Source organism: Bombyx mandarina, chromosome 01, assembly GCF_030267445.1.
Source record: "Bombyx mandarina strain Sakado chromosome 01, ASM3026744v2".
NCBI lineage: Eukaryota > Metazoa > Arthropoda > Insecta > Lepidoptera > Bombycidae > Bombyx > Bombyx mandarina.
Window position 1 is genome coordinate 19,645,960 of NC_143208.1, and position 25,347 is coordinate 19,671,306.

Below are 25,347 nucleotides of genomic sequence, written 5' to 3' on the forward strand. Positions count from 1 at the left end.
CTACTTGTACTCCTTCACATTCACATGTTTAAAGAACTACAATACATAGTGTTATAAATTTGAATAAGTTCAAAAATATTAAGGTGGCAACAAATATTAAAGCAACTCTCTTGTTTTAGAAATGGCTACTAAAATGTCAGTGTATTGTGGCTTGCGATACAATTATTGACCGCCGAATGGATTAGGGTTGAGCTATCTTTGTTATTTTTCAATAGTTACTCTTGCTTCAAGTTCTTGCGGCCCGTACAAGTTCTTTCCAAATACTTTAAAGTTGACGAAATCCAAACCTGATATTTAATCAGTATTATTATCATAAATTATGTAATTATTAATGGCTGCTTGTATTATGTTTAAATAAACAAGACGCAGAAGACCCCCAGGGGACTATTTCGTCATCACTTTATCATATTAATGTCTCTTTATACTCAAACACGATAAGCACTACACGATTGATACGGACGATGGTATTTATATCGATTTATTTATTTCATTATTTTAGTTGTGGTAGGATGAGCTGGGCATGGGTCTGAGGCGGTGACGTCAGGTTGCGGAAGCCAGCTCTTACCGTTCCTTCGCTCTGTCCCAATATTGTTTCAGTATGAAAATTTTAAGGAACGAAATCTTCAGGTATACTAATTAAACTGGACTAATTTAGGCTTAGCTCCAGCGCAAATTGTCTACCGAGGCTTAAATGACACGTTCACAACACGCAAAATAATAAATTTCACAAAATTATAAATTTAATACTGATGGCATGGCGAATACTAAGCCCCGGTGCAAGAGTTCTGGTTATTTCTACCGTGACACAGAAATGATTTGAAGGGTGGAACAGTCATTACACGATGTAACTAAGGTTTCGATCTCATATCCGGAACAAGGTGGACATTAGCAAGATAATATACATAGACATCAAAACACGATAGAAATATTGACGGAAAAAAATATAAGACATCGATAATAAAACTGTACATACTTATTATCAATATTCAGAGTGTTGTTAAAGTGAACGACAAGGAACGACTACTGATTACTTATGAATCAGAGCAGAGGCGCATTAAGAAGCAATTGCGTGACCCTGATGATTGCACTGATTTAATAACGGGAACAATACGGATAATCTAATAAACGTAGCCAGCAATAAGTATTAAGTGGCATACAACGAGGAGGTCTTCATTACCGTGTCATAGTCAACTAATCAATCAAATACAATTCAATAAAATGTCTTCAACACAGTCTAGTTCATGGGTTTAAGTTAAATATTCATAAATCATCAACCGCATCTAGATGTGTTAAATTTAATAATAATAAATCTAAGATTTTGTTCTTCTAAATCTTTTGTACAAACATATGGAACAGATCACTAGATACTCCTCAATGCATCCCTGTGCAAAACTGAGATAAACTCTACATCATCTTTAGGACCTTACATTTAGTTCCTCATTACTCTGTTGTCTACACTCCGCGTCAGTCGCGTCTTCCGCTACACGCTCTACGACAGGTACGTACAGGACTATTCATAAATATAAATATTCGTAAAATCATACAATCATACATAAAAGTTCTCAAATTTTAAAAAACCCCCAAGAATGTGCTCATTGCGAATGCAGTATAATGTACAGTACAACTGAGTGATTCCTAAGTAATATAAGTATGATTTAACTAACAGAACCTGAGCGAGATGCTTTTTAAAAAAAAATTACTAGGTATCCGGCGTCCCGAGGGGGAGGGTGATGGGAGAGATGTGCTCCGCACTAAACGCTTCACTTTCCCCCCTTTGCCTTGTCATGAGTTCTGTCTCATGCGAGGTTTGAACGTTGGTTTTTGAGCGACAGGAGGTTTTAGTCTGTTCGGCTTTGACATACCCCGCCCAGTATCCCCAGAAAAGGGCGGAAGACCGGCGATTTCCTCCGAACACAAAAAAAAAAAGGTATACCTACTTTCTAAAATCTGAATGGCCCACTAATAATTACAATCGAATTTGTACCGGAAATTTTGTTTACTTCTCTTACTCTTGGACGTGCTTCTGCACGAGTTAATACTATCATATTGCATATTGCTGTCGCGAATCCATCGTGAGGTCTTGTTTGAAAGATTACACTGTCATTATTCTAAGAAAATTTGGAAGCATCCCATAGTCTGTGACTTTGGTCAGTCCGCCTCGTCTACTTGTCGTCCTATTGGACGCAATAGTTCCACTATACTATCAAACTGTAAATAGGACTAGGAATAGGAAAAAAAACTGTAATTCTCGGTTGACCGATGCTCTTTTTTTTTGCTTAGATGCTGGCCCACCTGGTGTTAAGTGGTTACTGGAGCCCATAGACACCTACAACGTAAATGTGCCACCCGCCTTGATATATAAGTTCTAAGGTCTCAAGTATAATTACAACGGCTGCCCCACGCGCATTACTGCTTTATGGCAGAAATAGGCGGGGTGGTGGTACCTACTCGTGCGGACTCACAAGAGGTCCTACCACTAGTAATGCTCTAAATATTGTGTGGTACTGTATGTAGTATGCGTTAAACAGGATCCATAATGTTAGCGAGCGGCGCAATACGTGCAGCGACACGGTTCTCAAGATCTGCCTACAGCGGCTACAACGCAGGCTGCTGCAGACACGCGTTGTATTACAGCACTGAAAACAAAAGTAAGTTTAATTCGCTTAACATTTACCATATAAACGTCATGTTGAAAATTTTCATTGAACTTCAGTTTATTCAGACCTCACGACCACCTCACGGCACTGTGTACCCTACGAAATACCGTGCGTTGAGTCACTCCAAATACGTTTAACATGCCACAATCACAACTGTGACGGAGAAATTAAACATGGCTTTTTATATGAAAATATAAGCGTTGCTCAAATAATTATGCTTCTATGGCATTGCCAAAGTTTGATAGTAAATGCTGAGCGCTGTTGCTTTTATTGACGTCTAAAAAAGGATTAATTTTTATAACTTTAAAAATTGAAGTGGAATACTTAAAGTACTATTTAATAATGACTAACAAAATCTAGTCACAGTTCACCGTGACTATCGCGAAGTATTAATGAAAAATAACCATTTGTTGAAATAATGTGCACGCCTGATCCACGTTAATGTGAGTACGTATAGAATACCATATGTACGAGCGGAAAACCATTTCAACTGTATCACATAAACAAACACAACGTGCGTAGAGGACAAACAAATGAACAATAACAACATTTCAATTGCTTATTACTACTTGATACATCATATTATGTATAATATCCTATCCAAATAAAAATAAATAAGTGGTGCGATTTTGTGAATATTAATTATTTTGCAAATGTTTATTAAAAAAAGAAACTATATCCAGATCATTCAATAAATCGAAAATTAGTTTGCTTGTGTTGAAGCAAACCAAAATTGCCCAGATTTTGAGCTTAAGTGGCTGCAAACGATTAGCATGTGTTTTTTTATGTACTATGGATTCAGAGTACATAGCTTATAGTATTTGGTGGCCAGCGGATTGGCTCTGCCCCTGGAATGGCTGACGTCCATGAGCGACGTTAATCAGTTACCATCAGGTGGACAGTATGCTTGCCTGCCTACAACTCTACCTACGAGAGCAATAATAAAAGGTTACATGTTGAGTGACTCAATTTTTACTATTAACGTAAACAAGCAAAGCTCATTATAAAGCATTTATTTGCTTTATATTAGGAATTGCGTTATGTAAACGGTTATTTCGATTATTTTGTTTCAGAATTTTATTCATTCAGTTTTTAAAGATTTTTCCTTTCATTTTATATTTATTTTAGTTATAAATACAGTTCATAAACGGTTGGAAGTCCTAACATAAATTAATAAAGCAACTATTTTACATTCTATATCGGATTTCAGTTTAGTAGAATTTTACGTTAACTCTATAATATTATATTTCAAGATTACCAAAAAGATGATTTTTGCACGTCATTTATAAAATCAGTCACATTTAAATTTTTAAATTCGGTGTCCAACTCTGAGACGAGAGATAACGACTGTCAATTATAAAGAACAAAATCATTGTTCTTATCATTTTGTTCGTGAATTTTGGTAGTTTTTAGGTTATTCTTATTTTGTTTATTATTTGTTACCATTAAATATAGTTCATGGACACCATTATCGTGTGTTGTGTGATCGGTGGACTTAATTTTGTATAATTAGGCAATTACCACTTCTTTTTCATCTTTCGTGTTGTAGTTGAGTCGCTTTTGATTTTATAACAATATCAATTAAACGTATATAACCAAATCAATTTACATACATGAGACCTTAGAACTTATATCTCAAGGTGGGTGGCGCATTTACGTTGTGGATGTCTTTGGGCTCCAGTAACCACTTAACACCAGGTGGGCTGTGAGGTCGTCCACCCATCTAAGAAAAGAAAAAAAAAAGATTCTTCAAACTCATGTATTTACTCGTAAATTAGGGAATTTAATTATGTAAATGGCGTGGAGTTAAAGGTAGTGGCGTATTGTTATGTTTTGAAATAAGGATGAGTATCATAACGGCATAAGTTTTTTGCTGTCTCGTGAACATAATGTTAGGCCCTGTGTTCTTTTTATTACTGCAATGAGTAAATTCTTTATTTTTCAGTGAGGTACTACACCAAGAAACATGAATGGGTGTCAATTGACGAAAACATCGGAACCGTAGGAGTATCACATTATGCTCAGGTCTGAACAACATTAAAATTAATTAGGCAATTATATTAATTTAGTTAACGTTTTGATATATATTTTTTATTGCTTAGATGGATGGACGATCTCATAGCCCACCTAGTGTTAAGTGATTACTGGAGCCCATAGACATCTACAACGTAAATGCGCCACCCACCTTGAGATATAAGTCCTAAGGTCTAAGTATAGTTAGACGTCCTACCACCAGTAGTTACGCAAATTATAATCTTGCGGGTTTAATTTTTATTACACGATGTTATTCCTTCACCGTGGAAGTCAATCGTGAACATTTGTTAAGTTCGTATTTCATTACAATAATTGGTACCCGTCTGCGGGATTTGAACACCGTTGCATCGCTAGATACGAATGCACCGGACGTCTTATCTTTTAGCCCACAACGACTTCTAAAATAGATAGAGTGCAGTCGCAGTCGAAGGCATAGTCCGTCTAGCGCTCAACTGTTATTGTAGTCCATAGATGCATAGCCCATGTGCACAAGGAGATTGCCTGCCCTCTTTCTACTTTTAGATTTAATTCATCAATATTGCCTTAAAATATAACAATAAATTTCATGAAATTGGAATGCATGATTACATCTCAATGAAAATCAGACAGAAGGAATACAGGGACATTTAGTACGTACTCACAATAAAAGTCTCCAGCAGAAAGACAAAAACATGTGCAATAATCCAGCAAATGTTTCAATGGTTAAATTAAAATATTCATTGATCAATGTGTTCAAGGAATGTTCATTTTAAATTTTAATCATGTATGGAATTATGTATCACGCCTATGTCAGAGTACGCATAGAAAAAAATTGAATTTTGTTTGAGTATACTAACCATTTCCAATTATAAGAAATTTTACTAAATTACCTAAGCCTGCACCCAACAATCTTTTTTTTTAGCATTCTAGATACTTTTATTCACAATCAACACTATGTACGATAGTGATATTGTGTAATAAACCTTAATATTTGTATTGTTAGCACTATCATACAAAGGTTATCCATAATATACGTATATTTTATTTCCAACGTGTCATTGACTTATTCATGTAATATCTATATTTATATATAAATAAGAAACAGATATTATTTTGTATATACTACATTTAAAAATTGGGCGTTTTTCATACACATAGCTATAGTAACAGCGGAGCATTTCACTAGTCGAATACATCTAAGTGTACACACACAAATGTACATATATTTAAGTATGTCTCGGTTGATGGGCTCTCTGAACCTCACCTGGATAGTATTTAGCCAGAGAGAGAACGAGTTGGAATACTTCTGTTTCATTTCTATGTGTGTGAACTGCACAGACGTATTTTTATTTTAGACTAGCTGACCCGACAGACTTCGTAGTGCCTCAATCGATAAATAAAAGACCTAAACTTTTGTATAAAATAAACTTAAAACAAACAAAAGGAATCCGTCCGACGGGGGACACATCAAAGGAAAAACAAAATTGTTATTTTTATTTAATTCCGAGCATTTTCATATTTATCCACCTTTTTAACCTTCTCTGGACTTCCACAAATAATTCAAGACCAAAATTAGCCAAGATTAATTAAAGATAACCAGTATACTCGGCATACTCCAATGCCAATATCCAGAGACACCCGTAACAAGTCAAAATATTGTTTGCTAACCAAATTGATACGGTACTTTCAGGATGCGTTAGGAGAAGTTGTATTTATACAGCTACCTGACGTAGGCCAGGAGATATCAGCCGGTGACGAGAGCGGGGCTCTCGAGAGCGTGAAGGCAGCAGCTGAAGTATACAGTCCTGTGTCGGGAACGGTCAGTGTTTACATTGTTTACATGCTCTATTCCATCCCACTGACATACAATATCTCAACTTACCTTCTTACCGTCTTAATTCTGTTTTTTAATGCTGTACAAGACAAACGAGCAGACGCCGTACCTGCGTGCTTAGTGCGAGTTTATTAACGTTCTCGATAGCGTAAAAGCTAACTCTGTATGCAGTTGGAACAGCGCCCCTAGCGGCAAACGTAGGAAACTTTCCAACTCCATCCAAATTTAAATTAACGTTTACGCTATCGAAAATGTTAAAAATCTCGCACTAAGCCCACTGTTAATGATGGTGACTATATTATATTGATTATATACTGATTATATTTTACAACTGCACTTTCTTTTAGAAGGTTTACTTTTAAAAAAAACGGCAGTATGACGCCATTTTGAAATGTTAAAAATGAGTTTTCTTGGCGAGCCAGTCGACAACGATTGCGGAATGCAATCAACACTAATACTGATTGCATCGCACAATAATTTAAAATTAAAAGCTTTTTAAAATTAAAGTTAAATGACCATCTCTTTTCGTTTACCCAAACCACCTCAACGCAGCGTTTTGAAATATTAATAAACATTCAATTTTGTTTCTGGTAAATACTAATAAATTAAATTATGAACTTTTACTAATATTTTAATTCTTCTATAGTAATTCACATCTAAATATACAGGTGACAGAAAAGAACACAGCATTGGAGTCTACACCTTCGTTGGTGAATAAGTCTTGTTACGGGGAAGGTTGGCTGTTCCGCATCAAGCTCTCAAACCGGGATGAGGTGCAGCATTTAATGGACCAGCCGACTTACGACAACTATCTCAAGGAATCTGGCCACTGACCATAGCCATAGCTTGGGATTAGACGTTGCAATCCTATGTAATAATCCCTACCAAAAGAAAATACTAATGTTGCGACGTCTTCATATAACGTGTCAGAGTATCTTATATGACAAAAGTCTGTCCGATCGCGAATAACACGACACAGGGATGCTATTTGACCTTATCTAGTTACTAGTAATACTGTCCCATCAACCGGCAGTAGTAGTGGTAGTAGTAGTAGCAGTATTTTCAGCGTAATTTCCTATCGAAACCTTCCCTGTATCCGTTGTAGAATACAACTGGAACTAAGGCCACGAGGGTGTGAGCTCACACAGGCCAAGATCAACTGCGTTATTCAATGAGCACATGAGCACATTATACATCATTCAATTTTGAAATTCTTGTACGAGCCCACTGTAAAGGTGTCGAACTGCAAAATTTAATATAAAGTTTTTTATTTAAGTTACCATCGACTTATTCTCGTGAATCATATTGTATAGGTTAGTAAAATGGGAAATAGAAATGAATAAGAGTACGTACATCTACTTGTATCTGTACTTTAGGGGTTGAAGCAGCAGAAATAAATGTTGAAATGGTAAACAGTCGAGAAGAAAAATCATAAAAAAATCCTTTCTTCGAAAATATTTATCACTCATTCGTTAACTTCATACATGATGCTCTCTGATTTGACCAAGACCTGCTGCATGCTATAAGCCCAATATGACAACACTATGTTTGTGATTAGTAAATATTAGAATTTATGAGAGTCTTCTTCTTCTTTGTCTACACTCTACACCTTATCCCACTAGGTGGGATCGGCACAGCGAATTTATCTATTCCATTTTCCTTTTTCAGCCGTTATCTCAACCCTCACTCCTCTTTCTCATTGGAATTCATGAAAGTATTGATTTAAATAGGATAAGCTTAATATAACCTAATAAAGTAGTAATGGGGATGTATTACCAGAACCTCGAGGCGGTCTGGTCAGGCTCCAACCCGTATCTGTGGATTACCTAATACTCGGACAGACTGATAAATTTTCATTTCATTATTTAAACAAATCTTGGTCAATTTCATGTTTTATGTAAGTAATTTTTGTGGCCTTTTATGCTACGATAACAATCACAACTCTTTGAACATTGGAACGCATCGAATTTAATCAATTAAGATTTCACTGTGCTAAACACATCATATCAGACTAAGGGCAGAAAATTAAATTAATATATTCTTCACCATGATTTAAAACAATGTCTAATCGTGTTTGGTATTGATTTTTTTGTAACTGTTCACCGACAATAATGTATAGTTAAAAACTACGTATTATATTTAATGGCGCCCTCGAGACGGTACTAATTTTGCACTAATACTGAATTGTTAAAAAAATCAAAACTTAGAATAAATTAACTAGTTTATAAAAAAAAACTAAATCAATCTTTGAATTTATATCGGAAGCTATCACCACTGAATGATTTAATTTACTTTGACATTACAGTCTTTAAATGTATGTATAATTAGTATTTTAATTTCATATTATCTTGCAATTTAAGTATGTAATTTCAATAGAGAGATCAAAGTAATTTCAAATACAGTTTGTTTTCATTTTGTAATTAGACAGGGTCTTAGCCTTATTAATGTAATAGATAGAATTTAGTTAATTATTCACTGAATAAATACATGTGTAGTTGTCCTAATGTTTTAATTTAACGATTAAAAGGGTTTTTGTCATAATACTGTCTACAGGGTGTTTGTATTCACAAAGCCATACACACAGTCTACAAGATGACTCGTCACAATTTCTAATGTCCTCAGTGCGTTTTTTTTACTTATTGAGTGAACAGGCTGGCGAGTTCAAGTTTTTTAACGTTCTCGATAGCGTAAAAGTTAACTCAAATTTGTATGTAGTTAGAACAGCGCTCCTAGCGGCAAACGTAGACAAAAGTTCCAACTTCATACAAATTTCAGTTAACTTTTACGCTATCGAGAACGTTAAAAAACTTGCATTAAGCACACTAGTGTAAAGTTTTCACTGAAGGCCCTATGGATCTCGCTATCTTGCTTATTTCTGCGGCGAAGCAGTCATTCGTTCCGGTTTGAAGGATGGGACAGCCTTTATACAATAAATCGAAACCTAGTCTTCATATCGCAAGGTGGGTAGCGGCATTGATGTATTGATATTGATATAAAGTGATACCCATCCATACAAGCTTACAATTGGTTTACAGTTGGTAGGGGGCTACCAGCACAACCAATAAAATCTAGTTGAAGACTTCAGCAAGCTGGCATTATACTCAAAGAATGCTGCTGCCAATTTTCCGGTGATTGCTTTAGTTTGAGCAGATGGGATGTTTGTATTCTAGACCGAAACCAGAGAGCCACAAATTTAACTTTAATTTAACCTCTTCTTTCCTATATCGTACATAATAATATGTTGTCAGACTTAAAACCACTAGAACCGGGCTCTTACGTACCGAGACTTAGATGCTTATTGAGAAGGCCAAAAAAAAAAGGATTTAAATTCCCTTTTATTATTAGCTGTCACTGGTTAAGGATCACTTCAAAGCCGCCGCTCCTGAAATGATTTCAATAAGCTCCCTGGTGATGACCGCCTGTCTCGTTCTGTTGAAGAGCAGCGTCAGTTTCCTGATCATTTCAGATGCGTTCTTCGTAGCGTTGTCCATGGCCGCCATCCGGGCAGACTGTTCTGAAGCCGCGCCTTGTTTCAACGCGTAGTAGAGGAGCGCGGCGAGGGTCCACTCCGCGTAGCACTCCAGCTGGTCGTCATCCACGTCATCGAAGGCTGTCATGTTCGGGGCTGACTAAGGAAGGGAAAATAAGGCGATTTTTGTTAATATAGCCAATACTTAGTAGTGTGAAGCCGTTCCCAAAGCCGAAATGCAGCTAATACATATGTTCATAAAATTACTGGTGGCAGGACATCTTGTTAGTCCGCACGGGTAGGTGCCAGCACCCTGCCTATTTCTGCCGTGAAGCAGCAATGCATTTCGGTTTGGAGGGTAGGGCAGCCATTGTACTGTTAAAATTGAGACCTTACAACTCTTGTCTCGATGTGGGTGGTGGCATTTACGTATTTCTATGGGCTCTGGTAACCACTTAACACCAGGTGGGCCATGAGATCGTCAACAAAAATCTCCCGATGCTATAGAGCAAAGATCTTATTTCGAATATGCTAGTCTAGGCCGCCCTGGGAATCACATTCAGTTCACGAATATAAACTACGGAACAAAAGATAGACGAATGAGTGAAACGGACGGCATGTACCTGAGAAAGAGAGAATGAAAGGAGTTTCAAGATACAACAGTAAAAGAGGCAGTAGTTAAAAACGTACCGTAAATTAAATCAGAAACTACTTGTGACAACCACTTTTTCTCATAATCACTTTCTATTTCATTAATGCACAATATAAGTTAAGGCTCAAGTAACAAACCATTTGAAATTTTGTTATCACGATACTATCGAGATGTCTTGTGTGATACGTATATTTGTGTGATACAACCTACCTCAATCCTGATTTTACTGAAGAATGGCACAATGGACATTTCATATTTGACCGCCGTAAAGTACTTGTTGTAGTAGATCTCACCGACGTCGTAAGTGAAGCCCGACTCGGCGATCGCGGTTGCCATAAGTGACGCGTCGGCGAACACAGGGGCTATGCGACCGATCTGCGGGCGGAGAACATCTTATTAGACTGAAGTAATCTTTACTTGGTAACTTTTGCCGTGCATAGCTCTCATGTGCCCCAAGTCAACTGTTACCTTGTATTGAATAACCTGATTCTATTTTTTCACTCTGTATCTTTGTTGCAGTTTTAGTATAGAATTGATCGCTTAAAATCTTTGCTAATTTCTAAATATACTGTTGTTTGGTTGGATTTTTAATAAAATAAAAATCTCAATTCAACTTGTTAACTTTAAAATTTAATACGATTCAGTGTCACGCTTAATTATTTTACTCATTATTGCCACATCATGGAATGCAAGCAGCTGCTATAAATTTAACATCACAATAATATTACAATTAATACATATTAGGAAATAAAAACCTCTCGGTGAAAAGACCGTTTTTGTGGCGATTCATTGTTTTTTTCTAAAGTTTAATAAGTTAAGTATGCATTTAAGAATTTATAGTAACATGTTCCGTAGCGTGTAGAATCAGTGTCGAGCATTACTTACATCTTTAACGGTGACCAGCATGCTGGTGGAGTACGCCCGGCGCAGCAACGCCCGAGCCTTGTCGCCGACGCACACCAGCTTGTGTGTCGCGCCCTCGGCGTTCCTAGCGGTCATCTCGCGACGGATACGACGCGCCACTCCACTGTGGACACCTCCGCACAGACCTGCACGAAAACTTTGTTGGCCAAGTGCTGACCCTGACTAATGTACTGTGGAGTCAAAGCCTGGTGGTCACCAACGAGTCAGACCCGTCGATCAGGGACGGCAGTTTCGGTGAGATCTTGTATTTGTTCATATTATTAAAACGTATGTGTGTTTGACGTGCGAGTATAACAAAGTAGGAGAAAACCTAAATAAAATACTAGATTGGCGGGCGAAGTTACAATTAAGTTAAAAAGAAGAAGAAACATTTAAGACCCTGAAAATTCATTCATAGCAAATATTTTAGATGTAATCTTGCAATGCTAAGAGCACCGCCAAGCCGTAGCCCACTGCTAAGTACTTACGTCACAATCTTTTCACATTAGAAAGACACTTCGGCTTCAATTGATAATTATTTCATTAAAATTATACATTGTATTACTGTTTCTATCCTCAAGAATCTTACGAAAATCAGAAATGTACTTAAACATACAATATACTAATGTGAATATTGCTGACCCTCCATTGCCACCATCGTCACTATAACGTTGTTTCAATGGAATGACGTATACTTAGTCTGGCCATAAATACTGTTACAATTAAAAATAAACAAAATGTTACATTTGAATCTTGAATCTGTCATTTTTATATGATTGCTCATTGAGTTTTCTCATTTTGGCGCCAATACATTGTACAATATTTTGCGATATTAAAATGGAGTGGGGTGATAAAGAGAACCGAATCGCTGTGATTGCATTAGACAAAGTAGGTATGGAGCCAAATGCAATTTTTAAAACTCTCCATACGCTTGGTATTAGTAAAATGTTTGTGTACCGAGCTATTAATAAGTGCAATGAGACCTCCTCTGTTTGTGACTGAAAAAGATCTGGCCGTCCACGTAGTGTTCGTACGAAAAAGGTGGTCAAAGCAGTAAGGGAAAGAATTCTACGAAATCCTGTCCGAAAGCAAAAGATTTTATCTCGGGAGATGAAGATAGCACCTTTTTTTTTTTTTTTAACTCTAGGGAATCCATTTACTGATACCCGGTCGAGGGGGGTTTTAACGGACCGGGTTATGTCGGATTCCGGCGCCTCCTGAGAGGAAGAAGGGGAGAAGAGAAGGGCCGAGGTCCTTCACCTCCCCCAATTTCTCACAGGAGACTACGCCTTGAAAAAGGCGCGCGAAGCACTTGCCCCGCAGAACGACTACCGACTAAACCCCATCGAGCTCCACCACACCGACTACACGAAACTTACGGTACCGCGATGCGCGCCGAAAGTCTCGCCTTAGGCGGTACCCGTACTAATGTTAAGACGTGATTTCATCCCCGGGAAAATCCCGTAGAACGTCGTCTCGGGAGACACACCGTGAGCGGCGCACAGGAGCCACCTTGCACCGATGAAGATAGCACCTAGAACCATGTCGCGTATTATAAAAGATGACTTAGGACTTGCAGCCTATAAGAGACGTGATGGTCATTTCTTAACTGATAATTTAAAAGAGAATAGGGTGGTAAAATCGAAACAACTACTGAAGCGGTACGCAAAGGGAGGTCATAGAAAATTTTTGTTTACGGATGAGAAATTTTTTGCAATTGAGCAACATTTTAACAAACAATATGACCGTAATTATATGCTCAAAGATCTAAGGAAGCTTCCCAATTAGTCGACAGAGTGCAACGTGGGCACTATCCGACTTCAGTGATGGTTTGGTGGGGTATTAGCTATGAAGGAGTGACTGAGCCATACTTTTGTGAAAAAGGTATCAAAACATCGGCACAAGTGTATCAAGATACCATTCTTGAGAAGGTAGTGAAGCCTCTACATCATGTTCAATAATCAAGAATGGTCCTTCCAGCAAGACTCGGCGCCAGGTCATAAAGCTCGGTCTACGCAGTTTTGGTTGGAAATGAACGTTTCGGACTTCATCAGACCTGAAGACTGGCCGTCGTCTAGTCCCGATCTTAATCCGCTGGATTATGATTTATGGTCAGTTTTAGAGAGTACGGCTTGTTCTAAACGCCATGATAATTTGGAGTCCCTAAAACAATCCGTACGATTGGCAGTGAAAAATTTTCCCATGGAAAGAGTGCGTGCTTCTATAATTGATAACTGGCCTCAACGTTTAAAGGACTGTATTGCAGCCAATGGAGACCACATCGAATAAGCTTTTTATACTTTAAATTGTTTTATATTTATGTATTAAACTAACACACTGTTAAAGTAATAAATGTTATTTGCCATAGATTTTTTTTGTTTTCCTTTGTAACAGTATTAATGGCCAGACTATAGTCGGATTTTTAATTAGACGAAGCCAGCTGACAGTAGCTAATGTCACTTTGTGAAATAATGTTGCTATATTTAAAGTAATAGTGATGCGTTCAGTTCTTGTTCAATCACATGAATGAACAATGAGTGTGAAGAGTTAATCATTAATTTCAAATTATAAAAGAATATAATTTATATATTACAATAAAATTGTACTGTACTAGTAGTATGTAACTACAAACAGTTTTTTTTTATTTTCATTACCTACCTATAATTATTCTATTTTATACATCTATAGTTTCAACTATATGATGTATTGGAAATAGGACAGTCTTACAAGCTTCCTCGCAATGTTTTCTTAATGTTTAAAACACTCGATATTCGGTACAGGTAGATACTATAGGAACATAATATTTCGTCGAAAAGTCGTTGGTATGTACAAAGCACGCCTAAAATTCGAACCCCGTACCCGATATCGGCAATTCGGCACAGCGACTATTCACTAGACAATCGAGGCAATTTCATTAATTCAGGAGTTTTTTCAATCGTTCGCTTTGTCACAACACTATTTTTATTTCATCAAAAACTGACAACACAGTAAACGTCAGTTGACTTCGTCTAATAAAAAATCCGACTATAAGTATACACACCGAGAATAGGAGAAAAAAAAATTAACCGATTAAAATTCAAAGTTACTTATCAATGAACGTTAAGAATGTTGTACTTAATTTATATAAGTCCTAATTATCGCAACTTTATTCTTTTTAAGCACGAGCTATTTAGGAAATCAAATTAATTTGCCATCAACAGTTTGTACGACTTCATTCAGAAATTTCACGACCTAACATAAAAAGGTACTACATACATAGGTACAATAAGTTTGGGGGTTTATTTAATAGTTAACCCGGCTCGCTTTGTTGACCGATATTTGATTCGACTTTAATGCGATCGCTACCGATTATGAAAATTCGAAATATTCGATTTTGAAAATTTATTGTACGTGCGTAAAAACATTGAAGAATTCCCCAGAGTCTGTGATTTGCACAATGTGAACACTAGGAACAAACATAGGCTTGCGTTGCCGGCGGCTCGAATTAAGAAAATAAGCAACTCTTTTAGGGGGCTGGGTGTACAGCTTTTCAACAAGATCCCACTAAACGTTCAACTACTACCTGTTCATAGATTTAAGAAAACTGTTAAGGAACGTTTGTGCAACAAGGCATATTATAAAGTTAAGGATTATTTACTAGATGGCACTACGTGGGAATGAGGCGCTCGCTCCTGGCCTTTTCATTTTTCATTATTATTATTATTTTTTTAATTGTATTTTTTTTGACTTGTTTTTTCTTTTATTGTGAATATTTCAATTTATTTAAAAAAAAGAAAATATTTGAGAAAAAACAAAAAAAAAAAAAAAGCCCGCTGAGTTTGTTTCGCCGGTTCTTCTCAGGACTGTGGCTTTTTTTGGAACCGGTGGTAGAGTTAACATTGTTACTTGTATTTTGACATTCAACAAGTGTGTCATACTGACATCTAAGTTGAAATAAATGATTTTGAATTTGAATTTGAATTGAATTTGACCAAACTGCACACGATCAGCTGATATCACAATCTTAAGATATCCTGAAAACTTCATTCAAATTAGTACAACTCTTTTGGAATCTATAGGGAGAACACATCGACTTTTACATATACATATTATGTATATCCAAATCCTACTTTAATTTCTTGCAACTTCGTGACCTGACATTCCCAGACAAAAAAGTTAAAAAAGTTAGCATTAAAAAAAAACAGATAGTGCTGAATTGCATTGCTGTACTTCAAAATCACAGTAATTTCATTGTTCACGATTAACAAGTTTCCTTGTTTCATTTCTAAGTAGTTTATTTAATTTCCGAGATAAGGATTTCAATAAAATACCGAAATACGTTTGATGTATCTACCTAATATAATGCTGACGCGTGTCCGTTTCTCAGTAGCGGAGATCAAAGTTGAGCGAATCCGTTTATTGCGTACATATTGCAACGTTTTCGTTAACGAAATTATGTTTTTATTAACGTAATCTGTACTCAGTTCGTGACACGAAGAAATAACAAGCGGGATATCTATGCCGATGTTGATTGTGTACAAATTGTCACATTTAAATGTCGGCATGGAAGAAATCTGGAACCCGAATTGAGAACCTCGTTGTTCCTTACGATTAGAACCATTACATTTCCTTTCCACTTGAACAAAATGAAATATCTCTATAGCTTTTCTGGACGATATACCTTTTGACTGACTCGGTGGTGGAGTAGTGAGCGGCCTCGACTGTTGCGTCGAGGGTTGTGGGAGGGATTATTATATGTATATGTTTAAATTTATACTTATAACACCAAATCAGGCAACAAAATAAGTGCACATAACTTTTTTATTAGACTGACGGTCTGAGCATAGGTAGCTAACTAATATCGTCTATTGGAATACTACTTCATCTAATCTGGCCTATTTATCATCTAATCTGTGCTGAGTGTCGACTTTCAGCTAAACATTATGTATATCTATGTATGTAGCATTATGTACCTATGTTTGTATGTACAAATCGCTTCTTAAAACTTACATTATTTACATATTATTTAGATTGTGTGCACCAGAAGAGATCGAATGTTAAAGTACAAATAAATATCCACGACATTTTATGCTGTACAATGATGGCAAATATATAATGTGTGATTTCCTATTGGATTATTTTTTCTCATCATCGGCATAATTAGCAGAGGCAAGTGGCTGTACTGTTTAATGGAAATTACACTAAGAATAATTTCCATTAAACTTAGAAGAAATATCTTTAATTTAATTTTTATCATTATCATTCATTTCATTTTTATTTTATCATTTTTTCTTGTAAAAGTCGTGTAACATTCTTCATCATTCAGTTCTTAGGAAATATTCATTCTCAAGCAATTGAGACATTAGGTGGAGGTCTGATGATTATGGACGCATGTGGCATAAGGTTGGGCATGAGTTCATCTGATCATCGACATCAATAAAAATAAAAATCCCAGTCTGATAACCTCGTCTATCTGTAAGTGAGCCGCAGGTCGCGAGCCATCAACGCGAAAACTTATATGTATTTTTAAAGGCTGTGCCAAATTTTGCGGCATTGACATTAAAAGCTGTTTTCTGCGACTCATTTTGTCGTAGTCTGCTCGTAGTGCAAAACTTAGACTACAAATTGAATATCGGAATAAAGTATTAAATGTATTGTTAATTCGTTTTGTTATGGTCGTGATCAACTGTAATACGCTTTTTCTCAAATTCTTATGTATATTTTCAACTTAAAAGACCATGCAATAAAAAGAAACAACTACGATCTTACGAACGAGATAACCAAAAATGGATACGTTATTAGTTTATCCAGTACTAGCGACCCGCCCTCGCTTCGCTTCGGAGATATTAAAACACACATGAAACCAAAAAATAAAATAAAAAAAATAATAAAAAAAGTAGCCTATGGTCATCAGGGACAATGTCGGCTTCTAATGGAAAAATACTTTTTCAAATCGGTCCAGTAGTTTCAGAGCCTATTCGAAACAAACAAACAAACAAATCTTTCCTCTTTATAATAATAATAATATAATAATAATAATAATATAATAATATAATATTAGTATAGAAAATCTCTCTATAACCTAACTGAGTTGTTATGAACACCTTGGGTTTTTATGAAATTTCGTATATTCTATACCTGAATGGACATCCAGGTCGCACCGGTAGTAGGTGAGCAGGGAGAAGTATGCGGAGAATGGAGTTGAACGTAAAGCGCATTACTAGGGACCTCTTGAACCTACACTAAGGTCGCAAATCCACTGGCATTCTTCGTATTAATTCCTCTCTCGGACTCGATGGATCCGGCACCCGTACGGGAATTCATATATTGCAAAGAAATTCGTCTTACATGAGAAAATTAATCAACAGGACGAATGTCCGTGGTCTAATCATGAAGAGATCTGATCCTTATCTGATGATTCGCAAGTGAAGTAAATTGTCCCTTCGCAATAGCGAAGAATTTAAGGGACAAGGGTCGTATGCAGGTTTTGTAGGTCCAGAAAGGTCCGGTCATGACCTATGCAAGTGTAGTGTTCGCTCACGCGGCCCGCACTAACTTGAACTCCTTCAAATCATTCAATCCCGTTTTTGCAGGATAGCCGTCAGAGCACCATGGTTCGTGAGAAACGTGGATATCCTTGATAGTATAGAGCTGGACTCTATCAGTAAGTATCTTCAGTCAGCATCAGTGCGCCATTTCGAGCAAGCGGCACGACACGGATACCCTTTTGTCCTGGCCGCCGGTAAATACATACCTGATCTTGCAGATCGAATGGTAAACAGTTGACTTCGCCCTAAGCACGTCATTACGGATCCTCCCGATCTACTGTGCTTTTAGGTACCTCAAGCACCGGTCACCGTTCTCGTCGAAACCGTTGCTTGCAACGGAGGGTTCGGCGAGTAAATTAACCCAGAGACACAGCCCACTGTGTTTCTCGCAGGTTCTTCTCAGTGGTTTGCGTTTCCTATCCGGTAATAGATTCTGCGAAGCACTGCTCTTGCTAGGGCTAGTGTTAAGAACGTCCCAGGTTAGGGCCCCGTGAGCTTACCTATTCGCTCGATGACGCTGGCATAGCCCTCTAAGGCTACCAACATAGATAGAAAAAAATAATAGTGCACAATGTAACATTAAAGTATAATTACAATTTAACAACTAAAAAAACTACAAAAGTGCTGTCTGAACTGATAAAAATGCTTGAAAATCCCATAACAGAAGAAGAGCAAGTCTCACATACTTAAATGTATGTATATGGAGTGATCACTATCAACTTGTTAGTGAGAAGAATAATGCTTTAGCTAAATAATGTGTCACAAACATACCTACGGAACTCATTATTATTCAAAAAGTTCTGTAGCTAATTCAATACAGGGGTCCATTATTCGTGTCACCCATCCAAAATTTAAGAAATCTGTTATCACAAGGTTTTATTGCGCAGAGACTTCGAAGACTTCGGAATGGCTACTTTAAGAAGTTGGTTCGTATTTGAGTCCACAAGAAACAGATTATAATAACAGTAAAAAAAATATTCTCGTTAACAGCATTTTCAAGAAAAACTTGCGTATATATGTACAAGTTTCGAATAACATTAAACATTCTCTGTTCACTTTGTAGACGTCGCCCTATACACGTGTTTATAGAAAACAATATAGGTAATTACATGCTCTGTGATAATAGCCGCTATAATAATACTAAGCAAAAAACCATGTTTCCATATTTGAGCATGAATTTTAGTTACGAGCAACTTTTAGATACCTCTGTCAGACGTCATAGCTATATAAATCCTTTTGAGCTTCTTTTGGGCCTCCTGGTCTTCCGGTTTCTCCTGCACTGGTTCGGGGACAGCGGCGGCGTCTTTCTTATCTTTGCTGTCCACAGCCGCCTTTATCAATCGAGAAGATTCGTAGAACTTCCTAGGGCCATAACCGAAAGGCCTCGCTGCTTGCAGTTCGCGTTCTGCTTTCGTGAACCTGGGATATCACAAGGCCGCCATGAAAAAGGAAAAAAAAAACAATAAGGAAATGACTGCTTGTGTCCTGTTAAGGTATTTAACGTCATCTGCACGGAAACAAAAAGTACAACAGTAAGTAGTATGATTTATAAGAAAAAAAATTTAAAACAGAATCTCTCTCTTAATGTTGGTCTTGGGTAATTTTTTTTACTGCGACGACATGTGAACGAGCTCATGGCCTGTCTGGCGTTAAGTGGTTACCGACCCCTAATACATCACAACGTGAATGACAACTCGAGACTTAAGGTAAAGTATTTAGTAATGACGCATATTACAAGTTTTCCTGGTTTGGTTTTTATTACACGATGTTATATCTTCATTTTTGGAGTCATTCACGAACATGAATTATTACGTATTTCAACAGTGTTTGGTCGTTGTCAGCATCTCCTCTATTTCTGACATGGATGATCACATATAATTGAGACCAAGCCATCAATATAGTGCGGATTAAGCAGTCGCTTAAAACAACATGGGCCGCAAGCTCGATAATGGCCGTCCATCTAAACTTCTAAACCATCAAAAAACTTGTTTGATTTCTATTTGATTGAACAGGTTATGAACAGTATCAATCGTTACTAGTTCCAAATTGAGGATAATGTTTACTTGCTAGCGGAAACCATTTTCATAGTTTTGGTAATCTTCTGTATGTTTTTTATCGATTTTAATCTTAGGGACACTTGTTTCAACTGTACCATTGTGTGTTTGTTTTTATTAAAACTTTGTGGAAATGTTGAAACGATATCCTATCGATCACAATCTTGACACATAATGTCATTGTGTTGATTTCGAACTTTTTGTTATAATTAGGATTTTTTCAAAGAAAAATGTTCATTTATTTATTACATTTGTTGCGCTGCATGCATTTTTATGATGCAAGATTTAATTGCTGGATAATTATCATTAGAACTGTTCTACTCACTTCTGTCGTGACTTTTTAACATTAAGATATTCATCATACAACAGAATTCAGATTGATCTTTTTTCTTATTGTGGGTAGTGTAGTTAACACTTCGCATGATCTATCTATCAGACTACAGGTCCAGTAACTTCTAAACATCAGGTCGGCAATGAGCTCATCTCTTCTTCTTTTTCTCCACCTTATCCCACTAGGCGGGGGTCGGCACAGCTAATTTTTCTCTTCCATTCTCTTCTATCAGCCGTCATCTCAACACTCACTGATGATGAGCTTGTACGCTGTAATGAGCTTATCTGCCTATAAGTAAGTCTGTAGACAAGAAACGTACTGGTCAAGCTCATAGTTATCTCTGAGACAGTGCATACACTAGACGAAGAAAAACTTACATTTCAAGCATCATATTCTATGATTAGTGAGAGATAGAGAGCTGTACTGGGTGAACAAGCAAGCCGTGAACGTGACCCTGGGTTATTGCATGTCAATATCGGCGGCTGCCTTAATCAAGGATGTCTTGAGTGACTCCAAATTAGGATGAGGCTTTGAGCACGCCTTTTCCTCCAAGTGTTGCCATATCTTGTAATCTAACGGATTCAAATCTGCACTGGAGGAGGGCCAGTCTTCGTGCCGGATGAAGTCGATTTCACGCGCCGCCAGCCAGTCTTGTGTGCTCTTCGCTCTATGAGCTGGCGCCGAATCTTGTTGGAATACCCAGTGCCTGTTATTGAACATGGTATGAAAAACAGGTTCCACAAGGTTCGTCAGGACTGTATTTTGATACACAACTGCATTCGTTTTTACACCTTTCTCACAAAAATGTACCCCTGTTAAGCCCCAATAAGAAACTCCCAACCATACCATGAGCGAGGATGGAAAATGACCTCGTTCGACACGCGGAATACGGTTGCTCGCTTCTTCACTACTGTGTGCGTACACCTTATCATTTTGTTTGTTGTAGCTCTCTTCTACAGTAAAAATTTTTTCATCCGAAAAAAGAATTTCCCGATATTTTTTTCCCGCGTACCGCTTCAACAAAACGCGGCATCTCTTCAGTCTCAGGTCCATTAGACGAGCATTCAAACGATGTCCTGTTTTTCTTCGATATGCCCGAAGCCCTAAGTCTTCATTTAACACCCTTTTCACCGTGGTTCTGCTTAACCCCATCTGAAGGGCCAACAGTTTCTGCTTACGTTTGGGATTTCTTTGAATTCGTGCCTTCACAGCTTTTATCACTGCTGGAGTCCTAACAGACCGAGGGCGACCACTTCTTGACCTGTCATCTACACTAGAGTCTTAATTGTATCGTTTGATGGTAGGATAAACGAATCTTTTGGTTATATTCAAATTTTTCAGTACGTTAAAAATTTGAACTGGCGCGTAACCGCAACGATGCAACGCAATAACTGCAACACGGTCCTCTTTAAGCGTCCTCTCCATATTTAAAAATGAGTAAAATTCTAAAACTATACATTTTTATTTTCATGAACAATTCGAAATTCGAATTCAATAAACTTTTTTGTGGCCAGCATTCTAAAAGAAAAGTTTTTACTGTGTGACAATACTTATGACCTGACTAGTTATATATTGAGCTTTGATGTTTATGTTCTCACTGTACACCGGCACACAGCATAATGTTGTACTGTAAAAACTGAGACCTTAGAACCGTATTTCAAGGTAGGTGATGGCATTTACGTTGTAGATGTCTAAGGGCTCCGGTAATCACTTAACATCAGCTGGACCGTGAGCTCTTCCACCCACATAAGCAATAAATAAAAAATAGGCGCCCATCTTGAGATCAGAACGAACAGCTTCCTGGGAGCAGAAACGATCACGTTTTAGTGATATGTTGTACGATATGACAATATCACTATACCTAGTATTCGATAGATCTATTGGGCACATGTCGTAGATCCTCAGGTACAGACCTAAGCTTTCCAGTAGCCGTTCAGCAGCAGGTGGGCCGTGAACTCCTATATGCTTCTACTCTTCTACGTCAATAAAACAAGGATGCTATGATCGTGGTCAAATTGCGAACAGCACTCAACGTCGAGGATGTGACGTGCCACATAGCTATACAGTTTAGTTAGTTATTTTTTTATTAGGCACACAATACACATTACAGGCTAAAAATATACATAATAAAAAACACATGTAAAAAGAAACAAAATCTGGCTTGCAACAGAAGCAATGTGCGCACGACTAAACAAGACAAAGTGCTGAATTTGTACACAATGTTCCTTACAACTATACGACAAAACAACAAGATAACGAAAACTAATCTAACATAGAATGTAAGGAAATAATTTTATTCACAATACACATTAAACAATTACACTACTTAACTTATTATTAACGTGGAGGATGCCCTTGAACATTTTTATAAACGTCACTAACCTACAAGTAACAATATCCAACTCAGTTGACGACTTTGCTAGTTCGTTATAGTTGCGACACATTCGGGTAATTGGATTATAATATATTGTTAATATATGATATATTGTTATTATATTGTATTATTATATTATATATTGTAATTATTTAATAAAACATGAATCGACTTATTCAATCAAAACAAACGGAGGAAGGAAAACCGTGTTATGACGTCACTCTGTTTTGTGATACAGCACCTCAGAGATATAGCGGGCAGCTCAGCTCAAATGGATCCCGATCATTTTGTTTGTCTGCGGGCAATATCAATAGTGCGCTTGTTCCGCTCGTGACTTCCACAAACGTATGTATGTAGTAGCTCTACCGCAATATTAGTTCCGTGTTCGTATGCTGGGACAGTACGTCCATTTATTAACATTTTTATTTTAGTCCTTTTATGTATTACTAGCGGCAGGCTCCGGCTCCGCTTGGGTCTATTTCAAAAATTTCAACGATATTTGACGTTGTTTTTAAAAATAAAAGAACACTTATTGCGGCATAACTCTAATAGTTAGACATAATATGCTGTCCTGACACTTTTTGTACACAATAATGTGTTCTACAAAGTCGTAGTACATTATTTTATTCTATCACTTTTCGCAGGTTTTTCGTGTTTTCGCAGGTGACGCGATGTAATGAATATTTTAGGTATTTTTTTTACACCTTGGGTTACATTATTGGAGTTTTAGTAAGGATAATCGCCCATTTTTCAAAAAAGATTATAGCATATGTCACTCGAGAATAGTGTAGCTTCCAAACAGTGAAAGAATTTTTCAAATCGGTTCAGTAGTTTCGGAGCCTATTCAATACAAACAAACAAACAAATCTTTCCTCTTTATAATATTAGCATAGATGTTTCCGTCTATATTACTTAATTTAACAATTCAAACTTCGACGTCGAGAGCAAGAAATTTTTTAAAGTTATATTTATTAAGGTTTTCAGATTTAAAATGTCAATTTGGTGCTATAAATATTTGCGATTTTAAACCATATTCGAAGGACAGTAAAAGCCACTTAATCAAGTTTAAATATATTTTGTGTTTATGGAGTTACGTCACCGACTTATGAACAGAGATCTTTTAACAATTATATTCCAATTTAATATATTGTAGGTCGGGTAGCTGTTAAATTGCAATGGAATGTTCATCATGATAATCGACTCGGGTTAATGGGATTGGCTGGGATCAGACCGTTCTGAGCTGTTTAAATCCTCAGTATTTGTTTATGCTTGAATAGCTCATTATGTTGTTGCATACGTGTACCTCATAGCATATTGAGTGTGTATCGGCTGTCGACACATCAAAACTGACAAATTTTCATTGCAATATAAAACACACAACACATTCAATACATAATAACTGTGTTACTAATATCCGGTTTTGCGTTTCCAATGCATCGAGTTTTACGCGGCGCAGTAGAAGCACGTGCAAAAACTCATTATGACCTTCCAAACGCGAACCTGTTACAATTCAAGTAAAATATACAACGGGTTCTTTATGTTTAATGTAATTTCGATAGTAAAAAATCTTGCAAGGAAAACATAATGAGAATAGAGATAATTATTTCTTATGTGCATGGCGGCGATGGTTTTTACGTTTATTTTACCTAAATAATCTATGTTATGGGGCTAAATAAAGAGCCTAGTAATCTTCGATGAATGGTTAGGCCAACTCAATGCTTTACGCACTAATTCATTTTGTCATACGTTGGATATTTTTATGTTGATCAGGATATTTGCAACTTTGAATGTATTATAGTATTGTGGGGCCACTCAAGTCAGGTTTCGCTTCATCGGAATTCCAAACTTGTTATTTTTTTTTTTCGTCCGAAATATTTACGCACGCGAACTTGTATGTATGTGTTTTTTACAACACTGGTTTTAATTTAATTTTACTGGTGGTAGGACGTATTGTGAGTCCGCACGGGTAGATACCACCACCCCGCTTATTTCTGCTGTGAAGCAGTAGGTAATGCGTTTCGGTTTGAAGAGTGAGGCAGCCGTTATATTGTAAAAACGGAGACCTTAGAACTTAAGTCTCAAGGTGGGTGGTGGCATTTACGTTGTAGATGTCTATGGGCTCCGGTAATCACTTAACATCAGGTGGGCCGTGAGCTCATCCACCTCTTTAAGCAATAAAAAAATAAAAGTAAAATAAAACAATATTAAAATATGAAATCTAAAGATGAAAATCACAGTATAATCAACCTAGCCAAGAAATTTCATGTCTGGCCAAAATAATGGAACTCTAGAACCTTCAAACGCAACTTGACAGATCTATTGCAACGTTGTTTTTTATAATGCACAACGATACACGAAGCTTAGCTCGACTTTTGGATGCGTTTATCAAGTCTTTGTGTTTGTTGGTGTTGTCATAAGTACTATACAAATTATTTTAATATTTATGGCCTGCTGAACACTGACAGTTTTATTAAACCGGTATAATTTTATTATTTCATTGGTTAGTCGTTCAAAACAACAGAGGTCAAATTAT

At 36.9% G+C, this 25,347-nt stretch overlaps 2 protein-coding genes across 2 annotated transcripts; one reads left to right on the forward strand and one right to left on the reverse strand.

Annotated features, from left to right (window-relative positions):
- The first annotated feature begins 1,356 nt into the window (after positions 1-1,356).
- On the forward strand, positions 1,357-9,003 carry LOC114240518 (uncharacterized). Its single transcript, XM_028171087.2, has 5 exons — positions 1,357-1,498; positions 2,529-2,648; positions 4,603-4,682; positions 6,361-6,489; positions 7,173-9,003. The coding sequence occupies exons 2-5, from the start codon at positions 2,537-2,539 to the stop codon at positions 7,335-7,337; spliced, it is 486 nt and encodes a 161-aa protein (XP_028026888.1). The 5' UTR covers positions 1,357-1,498; positions 2,529-2,536; the 3' UTR covers positions 7,338-9,003.
- An 823-nt stretch (positions 9,004-9,826) lies between these two features.
- LOC114240477 (ATP synthase subunit gamma, mitochondrial) lies at positions 9,827-20,135 on the reverse strand. The gene is made up of 5 exons (XM_028171025.2): positions 20,119-20,135; positions 19,260-19,474; positions 11,511-11,674; positions 10,836-11,000; positions 9,827-10,133 (listed from the first exon to the last, which is right to left on the reverse strand). Exons 1-5 carry the CDS (start codon positions 20,133-20,135, stop codon positions 9,867-9,869), a joined length of 828 nt encoding a protein of 275 aa, XP_028026826.2. The 3' UTR covers positions 9,827-9,866.
- Between the last annotated feature and the right edge of the window lie 5,212 nt (positions 20,136-25,347).